The 24969-nt window shown below is 37.8% G+C and overlaps 1 protein-coding gene, 5 non-coding genes and 1 pseudogene across 13 annotated transcripts in view; 5 read left to right on the forward strand and 2 right to left on the reverse strand.

Moving 5' to 3' along the window:
* Positions 1–346: 346 nt before the first annotated feature.
* LOC130431926 (U4 spliceosomal RNA) lies at positions 347–487 on the forward strand. Its single transcript, XR_008908369.1, has one exon. It is a non-coding gene; the product is annotated as a U4 spliceosomal RNA (small nuclear RNA).
* A 953-nt stretch (positions 488–1440) lies between these two features.
* LOC130431871 (U4 spliceosomal RNA) lies at positions 1441–1581 on the forward strand. The gene has a single exon (XR_008908350.1). It is a non-coding gene; the product is annotated as a U4 spliceosomal RNA (small nuclear RNA).
* Positions 1582–2537: 956 nt separating this feature from the next.
* Positions 2538–2678, forward strand: LOC130431895 (U4 spliceosomal RNA). The gene has a single exon (XR_008908359.1). It is a non-coding gene; the product is annotated as a U4 spliceosomal RNA (small nuclear RNA).
* A 956-nt stretch (positions 2679–3634) lies between these two features.
* Positions 3635–3775, forward strand: LOC130431876 (U4 spliceosomal RNA). The gene has a single exon (XR_008908351.1). It is a non-coding gene; the product is annotated as a U4 spliceosomal RNA (small nuclear RNA).
* Positions 3776–4731: 956 nt separating this feature from the next.
* On the forward strand, positions 4732–4872 carry LOC130431832 (U4 spliceosomal RNA). Its single transcript, XR_008908336.1, has one exon. It is a non-coding gene; the product is annotated as a U4 spliceosomal RNA (small nuclear RNA).
* Positions 4873–7950: 3078 nt separating this feature from the next.
* On the reverse strand, positions 7951–8072 carry LOC130431942 (U4 spliceosomal RNA; annotated as a pseudogene).
* A 3677-nt stretch (positions 8073–11749) lies between these two features.
* Positions 11750–24969, reverse strand: part of clcn3 (chloride channel 3) — a 51983-nt gene continuing 38763 nt past the window's right edge. For 5 of the 8 annotated variants that reach the window (XM_056751467.1, XM_056751459.1, XM_056751488.1 and 2 more), the window contains 9 exons: positions 24566–24772; positions 22494–22574; positions 21865–22117; positions 21222–21514; positions 19961–20147; positions 19473–19871; positions 19040–19256; positions 17323–17398; positions 11750–14099 (listed from right to left, as the gene is read on the reverse strand). In XM_056751467.1, the coding sequence (XP_056607445.1) occupies positions 13938–14099; positions 17323–17398; positions 19040–19256; positions 19473–19871; positions 19961–20147; positions 21222–21514; positions 21865–22117; positions 22494–22574; positions 24566–24772 (1875 nt within the window). In that variant the 3' untranslated portion in view covers positions 11750–13937. The other 3 variants (XM_056751505.1, XM_056751514.1, XM_056751497.1) reach the window with 2 other exon arrangements.

A 24969-nucleotide genomic window follows, 5' to 3' on the forward strand; every position in this document is an offset into this window, starting at 1 on the left:
TGTGAGTTGTCATGTCCAACCACCGGTAGAGGTTGACTGAGTCAAGCCAAGCCTAAGCCATATTCTGAGAGGTTGAGTGTCATGCCATTAATAAAGGATATTCCTAATTTTCTCTCCCAATTAATTTCCCTCGAGAAAGACACATCTACCCATGTACCATTAGCTTTCTAATTAGAAAGTGAACAGTGATTAATCTTTTTGAGCATATATCTCCCATGTTGAATAGGCACATCACCTAGGAAAGCAGTGCGTGAAAGACATCTGCACGACACCTTTAAATCTTGCTTACCACCTTGCCGTCCAATGGTCAGGTATGTGCTAATGATAGGTCATGACCTTCACAGGTATTCTTTCGCAGAGGCAATATCGTAGCTCATGAGGTTTTTCCGAGGTGTGATCATTGCTGGTTGAAAACTTTACCCAATATCCCGCCGGGATGACTTGAAATACAGTCAACCTTGGCCATTTTTGCTCGTCTTTAGGAGGCTTCTAATTTTGTTTGAAAGAATAGTCTGCCTGTCTTGGAATTTTACTACGATGCTGCTTTTTATATTGAGAAAATTTCTAGAGGAGTTTTGGGTATTTTTTAGATTTCTCTTCTTAGTCCAGGGGATTTGATGGATTTGTCCAATGTGTTTCATTTAAATGCAACCTTATTTATATGTATCTCCTGAAATGGCCTGGGCAAAATAAAACAGGATCAATTCAAACCATTGTGAAAACGCTGCAAAAGTGTTTAGACATCAAATTAATGTGGATTGTACGGTAATAAACAACTGGATTTGGGTAAATTTGAAGGAAAAAGTTTGAGTTCCTGTTGAATTCTTTAATGATATTGACTTTGCACACTTGACAAATGGGATCTCAGTTTTTGTTATGTTCAAGATCTCTCCCAAAAATCTGATGGAGGCATTTGTGAGATTTCTTAGTCTTTTTCTCAGGAGAAACATCTGAGACGAATGAGACTGCTCATTTCCATGTTAATCGCACTGGTTTCTAGGAGAAACAACTAGGATTTTACAGAGATCTCGCCTGTGATTTTCTTTCCCAAGAGGAAGCTTGATTGTAAAAAAGGTGGAACAGTTGGGATTGGACATGTGAGTTGTCATGTCCAACCACCGGTAGAGGTTGACTGAGTCAAGCCAAGCCTAAGCCATATTCTGAGAGGTTGAGTGTCATGCCATTAATAAAGGATATTCCTAATTTTCTCTCCCAATTAATTTCCCTCGAGAAAGACACATCTACCCATGTACCATTAGCTTTCTAATTAGAAAGTGAACAGTGATTAATCTTTTTGAGCATATATCTCCCATGTTGAATAGGCACATCACCTAGGAAAGCAGTGCGTGAAAGACATCTGCACGACACCTTTAAATCTTGCTTACCACCTTGCCGTCCAATGGTCAGGTATGTGCTAATGATAGGTCATGATTCACAGGTATTCTTTCGCAGAGGCAATATCGTAGCTCATGAGGTTTTTCCGAGGTGTGATCATTGCTGGTTGAAAACTTTACCCAATATCCCGCCGGGATGACTTGAAATACAGTCAACCTTGGCCATTTTTGCTCGTCTCTTAGGAGGCTTCTAATTTTGTTTGAAAGAATAGTCTGCCTGTCTTGGAATTTTACTACGATGTTGCTTTTTATATTGAGAAAATTTCTAGAGGAGTTTTGGGTATTTTTTAGATTTCTCTTCTTAGTCCAGGGGATTTGATGGATTTGTCCAATGTGTTTCATTTAAATGCAACCTTATTTATATGTATCTCCTGAAATGGCCTGGGCAAAATAAAACAGGATCAATTCAAACCATTGTGAAAACGCTGCAAAAGTGTTTAGACATCAAATTAATGTGGATTGTACGGTAATAAACAACTGGATTTGGGTAAATTTGAAGGAAAAAGTTTGAGTTCCTGTTGAATTCTTTAATGATATTGACTTTGCACACTTGACAAATGGGATCTCAGTTTTTGTTATGTTCAAGATCTCTCCCAAAAATCTGATGGAGGCATTTGTGAGATTTCTTAGTCTTTTTCTCAGGAGAAACATCTGAGACGAATGAGACTGCTCGTTTCCATGTTAATCGCACTGGTTTCTAGGAGAAACAACTAGGATTTTACAGAGATCTCGCCTGTGATTTTCTTTCCCAAGAGGAAGCTTGATTGTAAAAAAGGTGGAACAGTTGGGATTGGACATGTGAGTTGTCATGTCCAACCACCGGTAGAGGTTGACTGAGTCAAGCCAAGCCTAAGCCATATTCTGAGAGGTTGAGTGTCATGCCATTAATAAAGGATATTCCTAATTTTCTCTCCCAATTAATTTCCCTCGAGAAAGACACATCTACCCATGTACCATTAGCTTTCTAATTAGAAAGTGAACAGTGATTAATCTTTTTGAGCATATATCTCCCATGTTGAATAGGCACATCACCTAGGAAAGCAGTGCGTGAAAGACATCTGCACGACACCTTTAAATCTTGCTTACCACCTTGCCGTCCAATGGTCAGGTATGTGCTGATGATAGGTCATGACCTTCACAGGTATTCTTTAGCAGAGGCAATATCGTAGCTCATGAGGTTTTTCCGAGGTGTGATCATTGCTGGTTGAAAACTTTACCCAATATCCCGCCGGGATGACTTGAAATACAGTCAACCTTGGCCATTTTTGCTCGTCTCTTAGGAGGCTTCTAATTTTGTTTGAAAGAATAGTCTGCCTGTCTTGGAATTTTACTACGATGTTGCTTTTTATATTGAGAAAATTTCTAGAGGAGTTTTGGGTATTTTTTAGATTTCTCTTCTTAGTCCAGGGGATTTGATGGATTTGTCCAATGTGTTTCATTTAAATGCAACCTTATTTATATGTATCTCCTGAAATGGCCTGGGCAAAATAAAACAGGATCAATTCAAACCATTGTGAAAACGCTGCAAAAGTGTTTAGACATCAAATTAATGTGGATTGTACGGTAATAAACAACTGGATTTGGGTAAATTTCAAGGAAAAAGTTTGAGTTCCTGTTGAATTCTTTAATGATATTGACTTTGCACACTTGACAAATGGGATCTCAGTTTTTGTTATGTTCAAGATCTCTCCCAAAAATCTGATGGAGGCATTTGTGAGATTTCTTAGTCTTTTTCTCAGGAGAAACATCTGAGACGAATGAGACTGCTCATTTCCATGTTAATCGCACTGGTTTCTAGGAGAAACAACTAGGATTTTACAGAGATCTCGCCTGTGATTTTCTTTCCCAAGAGGAAGCTTGATTGTAAAAAAGGTGGAACAGTTGGGATTGGACATGTGAGTTGTCATGTCCAACCACCGGTAGAGGTTGACTGAGTCAAGCCAAGCCTAAGCCATATTCTGAGAGGTTGAGTGTCATGCCATTAATAAAGGATATTCCTAATTTTCTCTCCCAATTAATTTCCCTCGAGAAAGACACATCTACCCATGTACCATTAGCTTTCTAATTAGAAAGTGAACAGTGATTAATCTTTTTGAGCATATATCTCCCATGTTGAATAGGCACATCACCTAGGAAAGCAGTGCGTGAAAGACATCTGCACGACACCGTTAAATCTTGCTTACCACCTTGCCGTCCAATGGTCAGGTATGTGCTGATGATAGGTCATGACCTTCACAGGTATTCTTTCGCAGAGGCAATATCGTAGCTCATGAGGTTTTTCCGAGGTGTGATCATTGCTGGTTGAAAACTTTACCCAATATCCCGCCGGGATGACTTGAAATACAGTCAACCTTGGCCATTTTTGCTCGTCTCTTAGGAGGCTTCTAATTTTGTTTGAAAGAATAGTCTGCCTGTCTTGGAATTTTACTACGATGTTGCTTTTTATATTGAGAAAATTTCTAGAGGAGTTTTGGGTATTTTTTTGATTTCTCTTCTTAGTCCAGGGGATTTGATGGATTTGTCCAATGTGTTTCATTTAAATGCAACCTTATTTATATGTATCTCCTGAAATGGCCTGGGCAAAATAAAACAGGATCAATTCAAACCATTGTGAAAACGCTGCAAAAGTGTTTAGACATCAAATTAATGTGGATTGTACGGTAATAAACAACTGGATTTGGGTAAATTTGAAGGAAAAAGTTTGAGTTCCTGTTGAATTCTTTAATGATATTGACTTTGCACACTTGACAAATGGGATCTCAGTTTTTGTTATGTTCAAGATCTCTCCCAAAAATCTGATGGAGGCATTTGTGAGATTTCTTAGTCTTTTTCTCAGGAGAAACATCTGAGACGAATGAGACTGCTCGTTTCCATGTTAATCGCACTGGTTTCTAGGAGAAACAACTAGGATTTTACAGAGATCTCGCCTGTGATTTTCTTTCCCAAGAGGAAGCTTGATTATAAAAAAGGTGGAACAGTTGGGATTGGACATGTGAGTTGTCATGTCCAACCACCGGTAGAGGTTGACTGAGTCAAGCCAAGCCTAAGCCATATTCTGAGAGGTTGAGTGTCATGCCATTAATAAAGGATATTCCTAATTTTCTCTCCCAATTAATTTCCCTCGAGAAAGACACATCTACCCATGTACCATTAGCTTTCTAATTAGAAAGTGAACAGTGATTAATCTTTTTGAGCATATATCTCCCATGTTGAATAGGCACATGACCTAGCAAAGCAGTGCGTGAAAGACATCTGCACGACACCTTTAAATCTTGCTTACCACCTTGCCGTCCAATGGTCAGGTATGTGCTGTTGATAGGTCATGACCTTCACAGGTATTCTTTCGCAGAGGCAATATCGTAGCTCATGAGGTTTATCCGAGGCGTGATCATTGCAGGTTGAAAACTTTACCCAATACCCCGCCGGGATGACTTGAAATACAGTCAACCTTGGCAATTTTTGTTCGTCTCTTAGGAGGCTTCTGATTTTGTTTGAAAGAATAGTGTGCCTGTCTTGGAATTTTACTACGATGTTGCTTTTTATATTGAGAAAATTTCTAGAGGAGTTTTGGGTATTTTTTAGATTTCTCTTCTTAGTCCAGGGGATTTGATGGATTTGTCCAATGTGTTTCATTTAAATGTAACCTTATTTAGATGTATCTCCTGAAATGGCCTGGGCAAAATAAAACAGGATCAATTCAAACCAATGTGGAAACGCTGCAAAAGTGTTTAGACATCAAATTAATGTGGATTGTACGGTAATAAACAACTGGATTTGGGTAAATTTGAATGAAAAAGTTTGAGTTCCTGTTGAATTCTTTAATGATATTGACTTTGCAGACTTGACAAATGGGATCTCAGTTTTTGTTATGGTCAAGATCTCTCCCAAAAATCTGATGGAGGCATTTGTGAGATTTCTTAGTCTTTTTCTCAGGAGAAACATCTGAGACGAATGAGACTGCTCATTTCCATGTTAATTGCATTGGTTTCTAGGAGAAACAACTGGGATTTTACAGAGATTTCGCCTGTGATTTTCTTTCCCAAGAGGAAGCTTGATTGTAGTAAAGGTGGACCAGTTGGGATGGGACATGTGATTTGTCATGTCCAACCACTGGTAGAGGGTTTTTTTCTTTCCAAAAAGTTTTATTGTCCTCATGTATCATTTTTACATCTCAATTTCATGACATTTTTAACATTTAAATTTAGAAATTCAAACAAAGATAAAAAACATTTCAAAGAGTGAATCATGGAAAGAGAGATAAAAACAACATAAAACAAGGGATGACATAAAAGAAATGTTAAACATGTTTAAAAATCCAAACACATGCTTAAAAGGTATAAAACACATGTTTGTAAAAGGTTTTTAAACATGTTTGTAATTTTTAGTGTTTAAAACGGTATAAAACGAGGAAATGACCATTAAAACCCAAAATCTTAAAAAACCACTGTCTCTCGTCATCTGTTGTCCAGAACCGGGATGAGTCCATGACAAGATGGCCATCACCCCGCTCTGCAGAGCAAGCCAATTTCCTTCCATTTCCGACAGCCAGCGGAAATCCTCTCCCTCCGGCCCGCTGGCTGCTGTTCCCGTAGCCAGATTGGTGAGGGTGCATCTACGGGCGACCAGGTGCGGGGGCAAGCCCGGGACCCTAAGCGTGACCCCAGCCCCCTCCTCCGAATGACAAGGCCCGGCACCCCTGCAGCTTAGATGTGATAATCTGCTCGCAAGCGTGGAGGGGCACCGTAACCTGTTTCCCCACCAGCAGTTCCCCACCAGTTTCTGTTGGTCCAGATGACTTCCCTTTTTTTGTTCAGGGTTTTATGTATGTATTCAAACGTCTGAAAAACCTCTAAGGAACGTTCTTATAAAAAAAATTGTTAGCTGTGTTGTATTTCAGGTTGTATTTCAGGTTGTAGTTGTTATGTTTCTCTGGTTAAATTTTTTTGTAGTTTTTGTTGAACTTTTCTGCAGTGATGTTGTTTGTTAACAGCAGATGTTCATCACTTATGACTCAATCATCACTATAATAATAATAATGAAACTCAATACAAATTCTGTCAAACTGGAGCACAGAAAGGTGTTGGTTTTGGAATAAATCTGGGCCAGAATTGAAATGAACTGTTGTTTATATTTGGTTCAGCTCTACTTTATTTGTTATGATGTTTGACATGTGGCATAGCTTTGACATGCCTGAGGCCCAAATCTGGCAAACAGGTGCGGACCGCACAAGTGCCATCATTCCACGCCGTATGTGAGCCAGATGAGTAAATTATGGGGAGTAAGGTGTGGGCCAGATTTGGGCCGCAAAAATTTGCTATCTGGGTATGTCTTTGGATCACAGCCTTAAAAGATTCCCACAGAGTGGAGTCAGTGTCTTCATAGTTATCATTGATATCTTTTCAGATATAAATTGGAAAAATGATAAATCAGAAAGTAGTGAAGGATGAAAAGGCCAACAATGTGGTTTAAACTTTTGACCGAGATCAAGAACCACTGAGGTTGGAGAATGATCAGAAATTAAGATATGATGATAGTCTGAGGAGATCACGTTTAATATGAGTTTGGAGTCAAGTAAAAAAAAGTATATTCTAGAAAATGACTTGTGCCTTTGTGAAAAAAAGAGTAGCGTCAACCTGTGCCGTGTGTCAATATATATCAACCAGATTCATTGAGGACATAACGTTGTTTAAAATTATGGAGCCAGAAAGTAACTGGCTCACTTGGACTGACCTGTCCAAAACATTATCAAGCACACAGTTAAAATCCCCACCTACAATAACATGTGAATCAGTAAAATCAGACAATAAATTAAATATTTTAGTAAAGAAAGAAGGATCATCAAAGTTTGGTGCATATACGTTAAGAAGTGTAACATGAAGTTAATAAATGTAACCAGTTACCAGAACGTATCGACCGTTTGGATCACTCAAAGTTTGGTCCATATACGTTAAGAAGTGTAACATTAAAAGGGTATTGTCGCTGCAAACAAAGGCAAGTCCAAATACGTCTTTTCAACGTTGTTGATGACGTTGCATAGACGTCCCCTGAGGAGCCAGAATGAAAGTTTTTACAACGTCTTTTTATGACGTCTTCTGAACGTGTGCTATTGTTGTCCAGGTGAACTCTATAATTGTATTATACTGATACCACTTTTGCACCTGCAATTATTATTGAAATTGAATTAATCCACCATTATTGTGATCGGTGTTTGGTTTAGTTGGGATCTTGACTCTTATTTATTACAGGAATTGTAGGTGTATTTTGCCATTGTCAATGTGTTTTAATACACTGGTTTAGTGGCTAAAGAATATCAGTTTTCAAATTTTATTTGCGGAACGAATATTCTCACTAACATGAGTGTATTGCATGTTGTGCAAATGTTGGCTGCATATTAACTTTTGCATAATATGTGGTTAAAGCCTTTCGTTTTCTCATTCATTTCTTAAGAATTTTATAAAATATATTTTCAAATGATTGAACAGCAAGAGCAAATAAACACACAAATACATGATGAATAACAAGACAATCACATTATTCTTTCAAACAAAACCAGAAGCCTCCTAAGAGACGGGCAAAAGTTGCCAAGGCTGACTATACCTATTGGGTAAAGTTTTCAACCAGCAACGATCACGTCTCAGAAAAACCTCATGAGCTACGATATTGCCTCTGCGAAACAATACCTGTGGAGGTCACGACCTATCATCAGGACATACCTGACCATTGGACGGCAAGGTGGTAAGCAAGATTTAAAGGTGTCATGCAGAGGCCATTCACGCACTGCTTTGCTTGGTGATCTGCCTATTCAATAGGGGAGATATATGCTCAAAAAGATTAATCATTGTTCACTTTCTAATAAAAAAGCTAATGGTACATGGGTAGATGTGTCTTTCTCGAGGGAAATTATCTGGGACAGAAAATTAGGAATATCCTTTATAAAAGGGTGGCTGCCATAACCCTCAACCTCTCAGGATATGGTTTAGGCTTGGATTGACTCAGTCAACCTCTACCGGTGGTTGGACATGACAAATCACATGTCCCATCCCAACTGATCCACCTTTTCAACAATCAAGCTTCCTCTTGGGAAAGAAAATCACAGGCGAGATCTCTGTAAAATCCTAGTTGTTTCTCCTAGAAACCAGTGCGATTAACATGGAAACGAGCAGTCTCATTCGTCTCAGATGTTTCTCCTGAGAATAAGACTAGGAAATCTCACAAATGCCTCCATCAGATTTTTGGGAGAGATCTTGACCATAACAAAAACTGAGATCCCATTTGTCAAGTCTGCAATCAAAGTCAATATATTTAAAGAATTCAACAAGAACTTAAGCTTTTTTCTTCAAATGTACCCAAATCCAGTTGTTTTTTACCGTACAATCCACATTAATTTGATGTAAAACTTTTGCAGCATTTTCACAATAGTTTGAATTGTTCCTGCTTTATTTTGCCCAGGCCATTTCAGGAGATACATCTAAATAAGGTTACATTTAAATGAAATACATTGGACAAATCCATCAAATCCCCTGGACTAAGAAGAGAAATCTAAAAAACCCCAAGCTGCTCTAGAACTTTTCTATAATTGATAAAGCAAAATCATGGAAAAGTTCCAAGACAATCACACTATTCTTTCAAACAAAAGAAAGCCTCTTTAAAAGCCTCATAAGAGATGGGCAAACTGTTTGAAAATATGGCATCAAATTATGAAGGGATGTAGATTACCTGAAACTGCTATTTTTGCCCCATATCGCAATCACGCATTTCCCCCCTCTCTCAGATGCAATATTCATGTGGAGGCTGAATGGTATTGTTACCTTGGAGGATTTTTATATTAACAAACATTTTGCTTCTTTCTCTCAATTAAAAGATAAATTTTATCTTCCCACAACACACTTTTTTCGACATTTACAGATTCGAAATTATGTGCGTCATGCAGTGCCTAATTTTGAGTCACTACCAGAGGGAAAGAGGGATTTATAGGCTATTGTTGGGCTCGCCTGATTCCAAAAATATGTTTTCAGATTTTGTAACTGTGTTTTCTGAAGAACTTAGTTATTCCACACATTCATTAAAAGTTTCATTAAAAGGAGAGCCTTAGCAGGATTCGGTCATGTTCTGTTAATTCTAGGCATCAGTTAATTCAATTTAAAGTGATGCATAGATTGCACTACTCAAAATCTAAATTACACAGAATTTTCCCCACAATTTCTTCTACATGTGATCGGTGTAAATCTGCAGAGGGCTCTCTTACCCATCTCTTTTGGACATGACCTAAACTTTTTTTTTTTTTTGTGACTTATTTAAGTGGTTTTCTGACATGTGCGGTTTTGTGTTTAAACCCGATCCAGAGATTGTATAGAAAGAAATTATGATCTGACAGAGAGAGAGAGAATATCCAAATAATGCAAAGTATCATTATTTATGGAATGATTATCACTAAGAGCATCATTCTAAGACTCTGGAAATCCGTTAATGTCCTCAGTTCATGACTTGGCTGACCTATATTTCTGGAATATTGCACATGGAGAGAGTCTGGTATGGAATTATGGGTGACCTTGACAAATTTTGCAATATATGGCAACCATTTCTGGATCATCTTAACCAGTTTAACACTAACTCTGATCAGTAATGGAGGGCATAGTATGCCGACTGTTTTACCACCTAGAGAGTGCTTGTTTGTGGTTTATCACTGAAATTGCACATACGCCCTGGTTGTTCTTAGTTCCCTTTTTTTTCCTGTGTATTTTTCTTTTACTTTTTCTTTTCTTTTATTGTTACTACAATTATTTTATCATTCATTGATTTGTATATATATATATATATATATATATATACATAATTTTTTGTGTGTCTTTTTTGAAACATTTTTTTAAAACGTTAAAATCCTAATAAAAATACTATATAAAATAACAATACATCACTTCATAACCATTAAATCTGTTCTCTAAGAAGTTCTTATCGATGAAAAACTATTCACACAAGAAAAATCTAATAAAAATAAAATACTTGCTTAAAATAACATAAATGTTATACATCATATTTTAATACTGCGCTATTTTATGTCATTCAAATAATATATATTTCACATTAGTAAAATTATGAGAATGGGAAATGAAAAAAAAAACTGTTTTATCCATACTATTAGGTCTTGTTACGTGAAGCAGCGATTTCCAAACTTTTTCATTCCAGGACCCACCTAGACTGGTATAATCTATCTTTAGACCCCCCAAAATATTTTTATCTGGAAATATGGGGAGGAAATACAAAGTCATCCTCTATAAGCAGAAGAGATTTTATTTTCCCTAAATAGAATAAAGGAATTTTAAGCTGCAATACCAAACTATCTAATGGTAAAATATCAAAGCTATTGTTATTGCCAGTCATTAACTGTTTTTTTTGTGTGTCATTCAAAAGCCAAGTGACTTTTCACGACCCACAGTTTGAAAACCCCTGACATGAAGTACCACGACTTCTGGGAAATGCTGAAAGTGTTATTGTAAAGTGCAGCGACACCTCCCCTTCTGACTTTTAGACAAGGCTAATGTTTATAATAATAATCTTGGGGGAAAGACTAATTTAAAGTAACATAACCATCTGGTTTTATCCATATTTCTGTCTAACAGAGCATGTCTATTTTATGATCTGTCATCATATCGTTAACAAAAAGTGCTTTATTAGAGAGAGATCTAATGTTTAGCAATCCGAGTCGAAACAGTTGATTATCTGCATTTTGTTAATGTTTAATTGGTTTAATGTTTATTAAATTACTTTTGAGAGGTTTTCAGCTATAGCTGCTCTTGTCGCTCTGTACTGCTATAGCTCCAGACAATGCTTACTGGTGCAGCTGAGTGGTGTTCCTTGGTAAACCCACGCCCCGAGACTTCGAGGTTGGGGATTCGAACCCTGTGGGTAACACGTTTATATGTAAAACCTTTGATTTGATTTCATTCTCACCTTCTCATCATAACATATTTGTTTCTCACATACATTCTGTATCTGCTGTGTTTTGTTCTCGTCTGCTATAGCTTCAGGCAGGACTTGAGTGTGTAGCTGGGTGGCGCAGCTAGTTAAATCCCATCCATACCTTGTAACATCGAGGTTGTGGCTTCAAAACCCGTGAGAACAGTGTTATATGTTATATGCATTATATGTATATAATGTTACATGGTTCCAGGCTGCTCTCGCGGGGCCTTGCCCCCGTATCGCTGCTTTCAGCTATATTTAAAATTGCAACTAATGGGTTTTATACTAATAAAAATGACAAACACATACCCATCATTCATTGATTTACCGGACAGAAGCATATAGACGTGTGATACAGAATCAGTGAGAGCTATACTATGCAAACAAAAGATCAACCATTAATTTAAAACAATTTAATTTTTACATTATACATTTACATTTTTACATTTATAATGTACAATTAGACCATCAATCATACGTAATATTCATGTACATATTGTACAACTCAAGCACTAGTATAAATAAAATTTAGTTCAATGTACAACAACATTGTTTCTCCAGTGCAACATCAACTGTTAATGAGAACAGAGCCCACACATGCTCATATTCCATCTGTCAGCAGGTTCAGGGTTCAAATGCCAGTTACCATGGAAACAAAAAAGGACAGAACTTCACTGATTAGTTAAAAGACAACACTTCTGCGTTATTTAGGAAAAACATAACATGCTAATATGCAACTCATTAAAATTTTTGGGAAAACCAAAGGTTTAGAGCAGCCGGAAGGTTATAACAATTTTCTGATTTAACATACGGTAGTAACCATTGCTAAACCCAATCTGTATTTGTCTCTATATTGAATTTGCACAAAATTATGATATGTATCTTTTATGCCAAAAGCAGTTGTCATATATTAAATGCAACTTCTCATTCCTTTTCGTGCCTGGTCACATTGCTTAATCGTTCTCTCAAATTCTGGAACTGGTTCACCGTTTATGGCTCTATGTACATGCGGTTTTAATGACAACCCTCTCATCTCATCCTGCGACTTACAGTTTCCTACCTAAATAGGGTGGTATTTTTTCTTATTACTGTAATAATTAACCAATGTAAACAGACAGTTTTATTATACAAATACAAACATCACGTAACAATCTGTATTTTTTTATAATTATGTTCTCTAGCTAGTATATGGTTTTCATTATGGTATTACATCAAAATGTGATTCTTGAAGATTGATTGCAATAAAAAAAATGGGAAAAAGAGTGAACATGAAGCAAAGGCCACTTACTAACTTCTCTGGAACCAACCCAATTTGAACATTTACATTTGTTAGCAAAAATACATTTGTTACTCACATTTTTGTTTGCAAACTGAGAGGAATTGCTTAGTGCATGGAGTAGAACAACAAGGACAACAGCTTTAAAAGAAAAGAGTCTTTTACGTTTGTTTATAGGTAATAAAAAACAAACAAATGTTCCCAGTGTAGGTGCTTCAAGACCTGCCAGAAAACCTTGGTTGCCTCGTTCCTAATGACTGTTTAGAATGCCTATCGTAGTGTCAATGTTGAACATGATTAATGGAAGGTAATTCACCCACTCGGTTCTCTCTTCACCTTCTGTCCCTAGAAAGCCTGCTTTAAAATGTTTGATCAGTTCACCGTTTGAATACTCAACCCTCACAGATTCATAAATATGAACATGATCTGTATAGACATTAAAGGCATAGTTCACCCAAAAACTAAATGATGTCATCATTTACTCAACAAAGTAATTTATTCAGGTATGAAATTATATGAGGGTATGATGAACACAGAGAAAGATATTTGGAAGAATGTTAGCCATGTTTAGTTCTGCAACATCATTGACTACCCCAAGCAGAAAAAAATTAAATGGTAGTCAAATTCTACAGAAATGTTCAACAGAACAATTTTTGAACTATGGAAGGGGGTGACGTCTAAGAACTGAAAATGGAAACATTCTTCCAATTATCTTTCTTTGTGTTCAAAGGAACACAGACATTTACACAGGTCTGAAACAACATGAGGGTGAGTAAATGAAGACAAAAATTCATTTTTGGGTGAACTATCCCTTTAAGAGTTTATTTTGCTTCACATATCCTGACTGGAATGTTGGGATGCACTCACAAACACAATCTCACTCTGTCACATCATACACCCTAAAGGTAAACAATGTTATGCAGTCTTGCTGTGACAGGGCAGTGGTGCTTTGTGGTGAAGGTCCCTCCTCGCAAATGAGCGGTTCATCTTGACCTGTCACGTCTTGGGGACACAAGGCAGAAAGCTTACAGAGTTCAAATAACGGGGGGTCTGAAGGTGAAACAAATGTGTCTTTAACACACACACATGTACAAACACCCACGCTTGTGGTCGAGTTAGCTGAGGAGAAGGTCTCTCCACGCAGAGCATCCGAAACTGAAGCTTTGCCCAAATCTCCAAGCTTCTCAAGCAGCAAGGCTCAACCTCAAACATCTCCTTCTGTTATCTTATGCATCCAGAAGATTTGACCAGGATGGGGTCCTGTCTGGTTAAGTGTTCTATTTTTTCTAGGGTAGCAAAGGGATGTGTGGTCAGAGGGATGAATTGTCCAGTAAACGCACTTCCTCTTCACTCTCTTCCTCGTAGCGAGAGAAGGAAGATGCTAGTTGAACATTATGGACTCGGGGTCCTGGTTTGTCATCTGGGCCATATGACGGAGGATATCTTTTTTTGTAATAACACCAAGGAGGCGCCTAGAAAGAGAAAAGGGGAAAATAGGATTTAGTTTCCTTTTTTGCTTTTGCAATGAGAACTGTCATGATTGTCGCCAATTTTTGCAGAGAAGACTCACTGAAATGAATCAAAACCCAGTATTTTGATAATTTTAGAAACTTAGAAACCCAGCTGCATTATGCTGATAATTGACAATAACCTTTTTCTTTAACTACATTATGTGAAAATAAAACTGCAGACTTGGCAACAGACAATTGACAGCTTCTAGTTTAAAGAACGGCAGAGAGTGTGAAGATGAAGTGTGCAGGAATAACTATAGTGTTTCTATGAGCCGACAGCACATGTACAGTGAAAAGCAAGTGTTGCAACTGAAAGTGAAACAGTGTGAGAGCCTCAAGCTTCGCACACTATGGCCTTGGTGACCGAGAGAACAGACAGTTATTTTACAAAACAAATTCATGAGCATACTTATTCACAACAAACGTTCGTCTTGCTTTTTGTCTACAGTGTTGAGGAATTTTACTTTTAGTAGTAATGTTACATTAATGCATTACATTCATCATAAACCCACCATTATTTACCCCCCCTTCTGTAAATTTTATTTTTTCAAAAGTCATATTTGTATTATCATGTTTTTATTGTGTTTTATTGTGTTAGTTTGCTGTTTTTTTAAGTTATAATGGCTTAAGACAAAACAAACCAACTGCAGTTTGACTGATATTACCTGGAATGCACAATAAAAAAACAGCATTAGCTGTATAAGATTGTGCACTACACTAATATATTACTTCAGAGGCATTACTGGATTGTATTTTAAAATCCATAACATTATACATTTACAGTTAATTGAAGGCCTGTGGCTTTATACTGATATATATACTCATAGATATTGTCAATTTTATTTGTTTATAAAATGATACATTTTTCACAGCATTAAGATGACAAAATTTAAATGGAACTAGTTTATGTCCACAGATAAAAGAGACATGTTATCTTTTCAAAGAGGGAGGCATGAGAAGCCAGGTCTCATAATTGTCTTCTGTTCATGAAAATAAAAATAAGTTCACAAAAGATATAAATAAATTCACATCCATTAAATTAACGGTTACATAATTGTGAGCCCACATGTGAAAGCCCAAGTGTTTTGTTATTAACTGAATGTCCTTTACATTAAGATGTTTAGAACAGTGAAAAAATAACACTAATATGAAAATATAAATTGTTTCAGTGGTCTATTTTTTATACATCATATTTAAATGATTTCTTAAAAATTCTACATTTTTAATAACAACATGTTGTGAGCTTAATGGGAACAGGGGGTATGCAGTGTGCCCATTAAGCACAGCCAGACTTCTTTAATTTAATTATGTTTTTTTTTCCATTAAATTTCTCATTTAAAATGAAGTTACATTATTGTATGAAAGATTAACATTTTATTTTAAGATAACTTTTTGTACTGAAAGAAATGTCTTGTGCACTAAAAATTACTAAAAGTAGAGTTTGGTGAGCTTAGTAGGTATGTTTACCCTATAATAATTATATATATACAAATCTAATTTTATACCCATGATACAGTAGTAGTATAACAACGCACTGCGCCAGGCGAATTGTGTGGTTACATCATTGTTTTCAAAAATTTAATAATTTTTACAATACTTATATAATAATATAAGTAATAATAATAATATAATAATTTTGGGTATTATTGCATGGTGTTACTTCAGAGTTTGCTCACAGCATAAGTACTACACTGTAAATGCAGCATTACTACGCACACTACCCCCAACACTGTTTGTCCAAATAGATATTTTGTATAACCCCAATAATGCATTTTTCTTAATCGAGGATGCCTGCTGACATATGGATGGTCAACCAATCTTCCACATGAACTATGCTCGTGAGTTTGGTCCTGAAAAGGACAATTTGACAAGAGCTGGAAATGTGAAAGTCCATCCAAACAGAGCTAGAGGCATGAAACACTCGTGAAATGAGTGTCAAACCTTCGCGAAATGTTTGTTGATAAAGGAATAAGGACAGGGTGTGGGATTTGAGACGGAGTGAGGATTGTTGGTTTGGGGTTCAGCAGACTACACACTACAGGAAGTGCTATTATTCTTGAGCCACATCAAATTAACATGGTACTAGCACCACCAAATCCTATTCATAGCTACTATGCCTACAGAGATGAAAAAATAGCTATGTTGAAGAATGAGAAAATATTCGCTACACATCACTGTTACTCGCCAATAGTTTAGTGGCGGAGCTGCGCAAGGGATCAGATGTCATCGATCTGTAGCCCAGCAGATGCAGACTGGGCAACCCACCAAGGAATTTAGCAATAAACAAGGAAAACAAACAAACAATTCAGATGAAGGACATCACGGCATGTGTATTATATGTGCTTAGTGAGTACACATGCACAATGTAGAGTTTAAAGGGAAGGGCTACATAAGAGTGCTTTTCAAAGACACCATGGCTTTGTGACAAACTATTCTAATCTGTGGGGATGACCGAGGACAGGAGCAATAATCTGAGTGAAAGCAGATTTTACAAAACAATAAAGACATATGCAGGAGAATATAGTATTTCTTTTTTTTAAGTTATATTTCAGGGGCAGTTGGCTTTGTTGGAACAGGACAGTAGAGGACTGACAGGAAAGCACTGGGCAGTTGAGATGGGAATTCACAAAGGCTATCGGTCCAAAACTTTTCTTTATAATTCAAATTGACCCCATTTACTTTCTTGTACGACTTTTTCCCATTGATCAATCAAATCCTGTTCAAGAAATGCATTGCATTATAGAATATAAATGCGTTGCATTAATAGACTGATCTGAGCCGGGCAATGGTCAAATGGAACAATTTTTAAATGAAATACGTGACTTACTTCAATACCAAAACGGTTACCATCCAACTCTCCAATAACGTTTTACTTCTTGCATTTGGGACTGGTAAGGGTTTTGTACTTGACGTGTAGAACAATTCCACAAATTTGAGCAGACTGTCACACGAAACGTTTGAAAACATATACTAAAATGAAATATTCTCCTACAGACATCAGGAAAAGTGACAGCAAAAACGTCAAATCAAGTTAAATGTCGCGAAAACAGATTTTTTTTCAGAACTAGATTTGAAGTTTAGGGGAACCCCTCAGGAATGTATTTTTTTCACTCAAGTTTCATGCGTCCCTCCTAAGAGGTGGAGTCTAACAGGCAGAGTGGGGGGCATGGGCGGGGCTAATCACCAAGGGCTCCACGTGCAGCTTGAGCTCTTCCAGATGTTCTAAAATATTCTTCTTTGTGATGATGCCCAATACAATCCTGCAACACACACCGTGACGACCATCACTTAGCAAACAAAAATTACAGCCACAAATGAAGTACAAAGAAAAATAAAAACAACATAAGAAAAACAGGACAACATAAGCAATATGAACAGAAATTTACGAGATCATCAAAATAATCAGGTGAAATGCAATTAAATAAACAGGAAATAATCTAATTGTAAATACTGCAACCACCACCATATGTCCATAAACATTTCATGCTATGGATTGGCCAGCAGTTGTGAGCTTAACAATAATTACTTTACGATTCTCCAACAAAAATTACTTAAATAATAACTTAAAGATAGTTTAAAATATCATGGTGCGATTCCTCTGTAAGTGTGGCTTAAGTTGTGCCCTATGATTTACACGATGCAGAAAGTGTGGACGGAATGGCAGAATCCAGTTATGATAACACAATTTGTTGTTTAATGTGGACTGGCACGACATCTTCCAGATGAAGAGATTCTTCTTTATTATTTGCTAGAAACGCTGAATACCTAATTAAAGCTTTGAATAATGTCAGTTATTACTTAGCTGCTGTTTTAATATGTTATCTGCTTGCTCTGCGTGTTCTGTGTACGAAACTTGTGGAGTTTACAGAGTCTACGTATGGAGACGTGAACACATGAGCTGAGAATTTACTTCACAAGCATTTCACTGTTTCATTTGGGCAAAAGCTACTGTCAAACATGCATTGAAAATGTCTTTGCGACGAGCCGTCTAAATAATTTCCGCATTGACATACTCGCAATACAGTAAATGTACAAGTAAAATTACTAACGATGATACAAACATTTTAGTAGACAGTGTAAAATGAAAGAAAAAATGCCTACATTATGCGTCTTGAGCTGCCAAATGTCAATGTACGCAAATGCAAATTACTCGACTTTTTTATCATGTGACCTACAGTTGAGAGAATTTTTTATTTGGTGAGCAGAGATTCCCACTTAGGTCTGTTCCTCACAAAAAGCTATCATGCGGCTTCAGAAAACATGAAATAATAATGATTTGATAACAGTCATATTGACTAACATTTGCCTACATCTTGCCTCAGAAGTAAAGACTTCAGAATTCAAGAATTTTGCATGTTTTGGACGGCATGCAAGCAGATGAAGGGTGACACAATGAGATTTCTTATTTCCATTCCCTGTAATCTAAAACTAGTTCCTCGATTTGGTGCATTGCACCCTGTAGTGCATCATTTACACAGCAGGGCACAGTGCAGAGCAACTCTCATTGTGACCAAGCAGACCTGAAGTGCTGAGATAGTGTAGATTACCCTTTGGCTTTTTGTAGCATAAAAAAATATTTACACCATTTAACTTGCAAACAATCTGAATTTTTAAAGCAAATTATTCTAGGTATGGCTTTTTCAGTATCTAACGCTACGGTTATTAAATGAGATTGTTTAGCAAGCCGATAGATACAGTGAAGGCTTGTGTTTAAAAGAGTGTTTCACCCGTGTCTGAGCAGGAGACTAGCAGCTGAGAGGCATGTGGTTCAGTGTGTGAATGACACCACAGACTGAGCCCCATGAACAGTCTATCGATGGGATATGTTAGTTGAATCTATTTCACACAGAACACTGAGGAGGTTATGTATTTCTCACTCCGGCGGCCAAGAGAACACTCACCCGTTGTGTGTCACAAGGCACTGGCGGAGGCCGAGCTTGCGGAAAATGTCTACCACAATCTCCATGGGCGTGTGGTCGGTGACGGTGAAAGGGCTCATGTCAAGGATGCTGCGGAGTTTCAGGGGCCGTGGGCTGTCGGCAGGAAGGGTAGGAGCATGCGGGGTGAAATACACACGGGAATTCAGCACTATTCTCTCCTGCTTACGGCAGGCACTTTCTGTAGAGGGCGAAACAAAAGTGAAGAAAAACAACATTATTTGCACCATAGCACAGCACCATAGAATGCTAGTTATGTTATGGCTGATAAAGTACTGGTACTGCCAAAATGTTTATTTTCTGTGAAGGAAATGAAATATATTTTCTTAGATTTTGGGCTAAAACAGGTTCAGACATGGTTTGTTTGAGAACAGAAATAAAAGTGTTGCTTAGTTACCTATAGCAATTGTTATATCCCTCCGCAGTGCAAAGCCTACCAGCCTCTGAGACTCTTTGGAAACGATAACTGGGAAGCCGTTATAGCTCGTTTCTGAAATTATGGTCTGCAGCTCGCCGAGCGTCATGTCATCCTGCGTAAGCACGGCCAGCGGCGGGTCATTGCGTGCTGGACGCATCACGTCCCTTGCTAATGTGGTGTGTGTGAATTCTTCTTTGGCGTCCAGGAATGGATATCCATTAAGACGGATATGGGCCTCGTATATTCCCTCTCTCCCAAACGCATCACCCACCCATTTACTGGTCATCACGGCCGCCATTAGAGGAACAATGTATTCCAGACCGCCAGTGAGTTCAAACACAATGACCACCAGAGACACAGTCATGCGAGTCACACCACCTACAGCCAGCACAATATAACAAAAATTGGTTCATTAGCGAAAACACAGATGCAAAGAAAGAACAAAGCATCCATGCATGCACACTTACCAAGGCAGGCTGCAGCCCCGACCATGGCGTAGAGTCCAGGCGTGATGCAGTCAGCACCCACCTCACACCATTCTCTAAACAGGAACCAGTCGTGGTGATAATATGCCAGTTGCTCAACAGCGATTCCCACGATACGTCCAGCAATCGCACCGATGGCCATGCTGGGGATGAACAGACCTGATGGCACCTGAGGATCAAACCACATAACCAGATTGACATTCAAGAGTTTAAAAAGGGTAATCCTGTAGTTAATCTCAACAGAATAACATGGCAAGCATTGATGCTGTGGCAGAATCCCCTTTGCTCAGAGACATGCGAGAACCATTCAGATTCACCGTTGAGATTTGTGTGCCACCATTACGAATGTAGTCCTCTTATCTACACGTGTTTAAATTCAATTGCAACATATAAAAGACACATTAGCTTCAGAACATATTTACTAGCTCCCTGGAGTCCCCTGAACCCCTCTTGGATTACTTTTACGATGCAATTTTGAGCTTCAAAAAGCGTTGGGTACATTTCAAAGCTACTAACAGGCAGGATTTTCTTTTTTAACACTCCAAGCTGTGTTCAGCTGACATTTACACTTAGAATGGCATGAGGGCGAGTTTATTATGGCAGATTTTTTTGGGGTGACCTATTGTAACATGATTTAAGTAGGGAAGGAAGGAGTCGGAAACCGGAAGACATTTTAAATCATTTAATAAAGTAATATAACAGCAGGCGGCCCCTCACGGACGACCGCCGGCAAACAATAACACAGTAAAACATAAATACATATACAAACACTTCGGGCCCGGACCGCTCTCTTCGACGGTCCGGTCGCTCCTTCCATTTATATGCTCTCAATCTCCTATGTGATTCGAGCCCGGTGTGCGCACACCTGGCGCTCATTCACAATTACTCACCGGACTTGAACCATGGTCTCGCCCTGCCTACTCTACTACACCTATTTATTTAAATATTTAAATCTAATGACGTCAAACTAACTTTACCCGCAAAATCCAAGAGCTCTTTAAACGTATAAATCATTATATGTTTTTACGGTTTTGTTCATGATTTAATAAAAAAGGAACCTGAGAATAGCAACTTTGACCAAAAATATTTTATTAATGAAATAAATGTTGATTGAAATCAGGACTGTAAATTTAAGTGCCGTTACTTCAATGTACTTTTGTTGTAAATTCATGTATTGTAAATTAAAGTCCAACCGAAAGAATTGTTATTGTGATTTGCTCAACGGCGAATGCTGGATGCTCACCTTCAGGCCAAAAGTAAAGATGGTCATGATGATTTTGAAGATGAGCGCCAGGCTGAGCTGCCACATGGCAGAGTAAACACCTGGCGTGGCGGCAGCCTCCGAGCCTTCTGGGTATGCTTGACTGCCGTTCATCTGACTTCTGTACTGACAGAGCTGTGATGATTCCAGTGGGCCGCAGTCTGTGAACAGCTCCTTAATCAGTTCGCTGGTGTTCTGGCGCGTGTACGGGTTTGGGAATGCGATTATGGCTGTGATAGCCGCCACTGTGATCACCTCCAACACTGGATACTTTCCTGTTGTAATAGTTTGACACAGTATTCAACTCATGATATTAACAATATAAAAATCATGATGTGTATTAAAAACAGTTCATCCAAAAATAAAAATTCTAGCATAATTTACACTCATGCCATCCTTTACAAAAGTCATCATTAAATGGTGCCATTTGATTTTTGCGTGCCTTGTAAAACGTTTGGTTTCAATTTCACGAAATCAGCTCAAACCATGAATACATTTCTTATATACCTATCGTTTAACTCACGATTACTTTTTGGTGCGTCGACTTGTTGGGTGGTATACATGGACATAAACAGTCATTTTGGGTGAACTATTTCTTTAATTTCACATTACATTCAATTTTTACCAAAGCGTGTGGATTTGCGTCGCCGGCACCAGGCGATATTGGCCCGAATGAAAAAGGCCCCCCATAGGCCACCGAAAACCCCCAACAGGATGAAGGGGAAAAGCTCAAACAGGTACCAGGGTGTGTGGTATTCAACATAGAACAGCACCAGCCGGCTGTTTCCGAATGGGTTTATGGAGCGTAGCACAAATGCTGCCACCAGAGCAGCAAAGAACGAGCGCCATAGAGTCTTTAGTGGGAAGTAGTAACTGACCTAAGGGGAAAGACATCAGTACATCAGTTAAGCTGAAATACAGTTTTTAAGGCGTGGAACTTGTCTTGGAATTGGTAACGATTTGTAATGCTTACAATCTTCTACATTGAAAAAAAAATATTGTCCAGTTTTCTGCAGAAGCCATATTTTTATTGAGTTTTGACATTCAGCAGAATTACACACGCCTTAAGACTTAAAATACACTATAAGACTTTTGCTCAGATTTTGTGCCGGTCTGCAGATTTGATCAGTTAGTGTTTCTATCTGAAACTTTCAAAAAGTCTGCAAGTGCATGATGTCTAGTTTATAACAATTCAGATCATATTTTAAGTCTCGTAAGTGTATTCCAGCCAATAGATGAAGATGTAAATCTCACCTCCTCTAAACTGAAAAGTACTCCTCCTATAGGAGCTCCAAAAGCAACAGACACACCAGCAGCTGAAGCTGCAGATAAAACCTGCAATGCGAGAAACACAGGGTCATGGAAAACAAAGCAAAACAAATCAAAACTTGAGAAAATATTGTCATTAACCCGTCAGAAAATATATTAAAACAGGTTGAAAGTAAAAAAAATTATCAAAACTGTGTTTTCAGTAATTATTAACCTATAAGGTTTTGTCTATCATCTCTAAAAATATGTTGGCGAAATTCAATTGACAGTGGCAAGCTGATCTTTGAGGACATGATCGACAGAGATGCAAAAAAATCGGCCATAGATTTCCCTCTCTTATCACCACAAAGACAGTTTACATATCAATGTACATGAAGAATGAAGGTCTTGAGAAAACTACGGCAAAGCATACATGGATTTAAAGCACAGAGTGACCTGGAAAAAAGTTTGTAAATGTGCACACAACCGAATCGCTCTTTGTTTGAGTTTAAATTTAAACGTCCTTAATAGTGATTTTTACAGGCCGTAATAGTTAAAACATTTGTGGCTTGAGCCCCCTTAGACCACCCCTAACGCTTCCTCTGATCCGAACAAATGTCTTTTTAAAGACACTTGCTTTACATGCTCATTTTAAGTTACACTATGGTATTTTTATTTTTAGTACCATATATGTCCAAAACTGCAAACTACCCTCTCTCTCTATATTGTTGATGAAAGTGACTCACTATATTCAGAGCTCAACTCGAAGGAGATTTTGGTCATTCTGGTTCAGATTATTAGAATTTAAAGACAAATAAAGGCAGTTATTAAACAAGAACAAATAAACAGAATTACAAGCAATAGCACAAATAAATACAATCAGGGCAGGAATTAAACTGATATTTCACCCAAAAATGAAACTTCTGTTGTCATTTCAAACCTGCATGACTTTCTTCTGCAATCACAAAAGAAGATATTTTGAAAAATGTTGTTGACCGAACAGCTATGGCATCCATTCACTTGCATTGGTTTTGTGCTCATACAATAGAAGTCAAGGGGTGCCATAGCAGAAGAGAGAAGGTCAAATGACAAGAGAATGGGGTAAAAGATGAAAGAATTTTCATTCTTAGGTGAAATATCCCTTAAAAGACCTGCGGGACACTTGAAAACCTGCCACCTTTTTAGATACGATACTAAAATCCACTATCTATTAATGAGTGAGTCGGGTTAGGGTAGCGATCAGCGGACTTCAGACAACCACAACTTTTGTAATAATACAAGGTAACAAAATGATAAAGGCTTGAACCTAGTTTTCATATGGTATCAAAATCTGTATTATGTAAAAATCTATCCATGTGTTTGGTTTTCCCAGATCGCATCATACTTCTTATAACTAGTTTTAAAACCAATCATTTCAGCGTTTCCTATACAATACAATTACTTGGGCGGACAGGTATATTGATACCTAAAGTATATTTGCCATCACATTTTGTAAAATAAATCCATTCGTGATAATGACAGTATCTGTGATCACTTTACTAGTGGATAAACAGCGCTTCATCGTCTTCTCTCTTTCCTGACTTGTTTGCTGCGAGTGGAGTGTGGCCGCGTGCGTGTCCTCCTCTTACGTGTTAACATGCACTCACTTCCGATGAGCTCCACGTGTGCGAGCCCTTGGCCTCTCGACCGCACGTGTGGTTAACTCCTTGTAGTGTATTTAACAGTCACTTGCATTTAAAATGAAAGTAGTGTTCATAATACAGCAACACATTGTTGAGAAAGGGCAAACATCATATAGACGCTCCATAATGTAGATGTACTGTATTGTGATTTTGTTCGATGATGTTGCGGTTATAAATCAGTATTTTAGCAGCAGTTAAAGTAACTGCTGGTGGCATTCAGTTGTAAAATACAGTATAATGTGACAGAAAAAAGAGAGTACAAGAAAAACAGATATCAAGTGCTAACATTAACACGATGTAAACTCGACGTGATGAAGTCACAAATGTCAAAATCCTGTGGGAAACACTGCAATACTGTCTTCTAACCCTCACACTGTTCTGGTTCTAATGCCTTACCTCTCGTTTCTTGGCCTCGTTTTTGCTGTATTTGGGAAAGAGGTAGGAAAAGATGTTGCCACAGCAACAGGCGACGTGGACCAGCGGACCCTCCTTCCCGAGACTAAGACCTGATGCCACAGCCAATACCAGAGTGATGGTCTTTATCAACAAGGTCCATTTCCCCAAGTACCCTCGAATAATGAAGCCACTCAGAATAGTTTTAATCTAAAAAGAAGTAAAGTAGAAAAGAGGTGAGATGATTTCAAAGTACAAAACAAACAGCCACAATTATTCAAAATCAACCCTATTCTATAATCCTACTTAAAGTAAAGCTATTTACTTATAGTAAATTACAGTTAGGTTTTCTAACATATGTTTCAGTGCACAACTAGTCTTATTTTCTGAATTCGATGTGCAGAGCA

The sequence above is a fragment of the Triplophysa dalaica genome, chromosome 1 (assembly GCF_015846415.1).
Source record: "Triplophysa dalaica isolate WHDGS20190420 chromosome 1, ASM1584641v1, whole genome shotgun sequence".
NCBI lineage: Eukaryota > Metazoa > Chordata > Actinopteri > Cypriniformes > Nemacheilidae > Triplophysa > Triplophysa dalaica.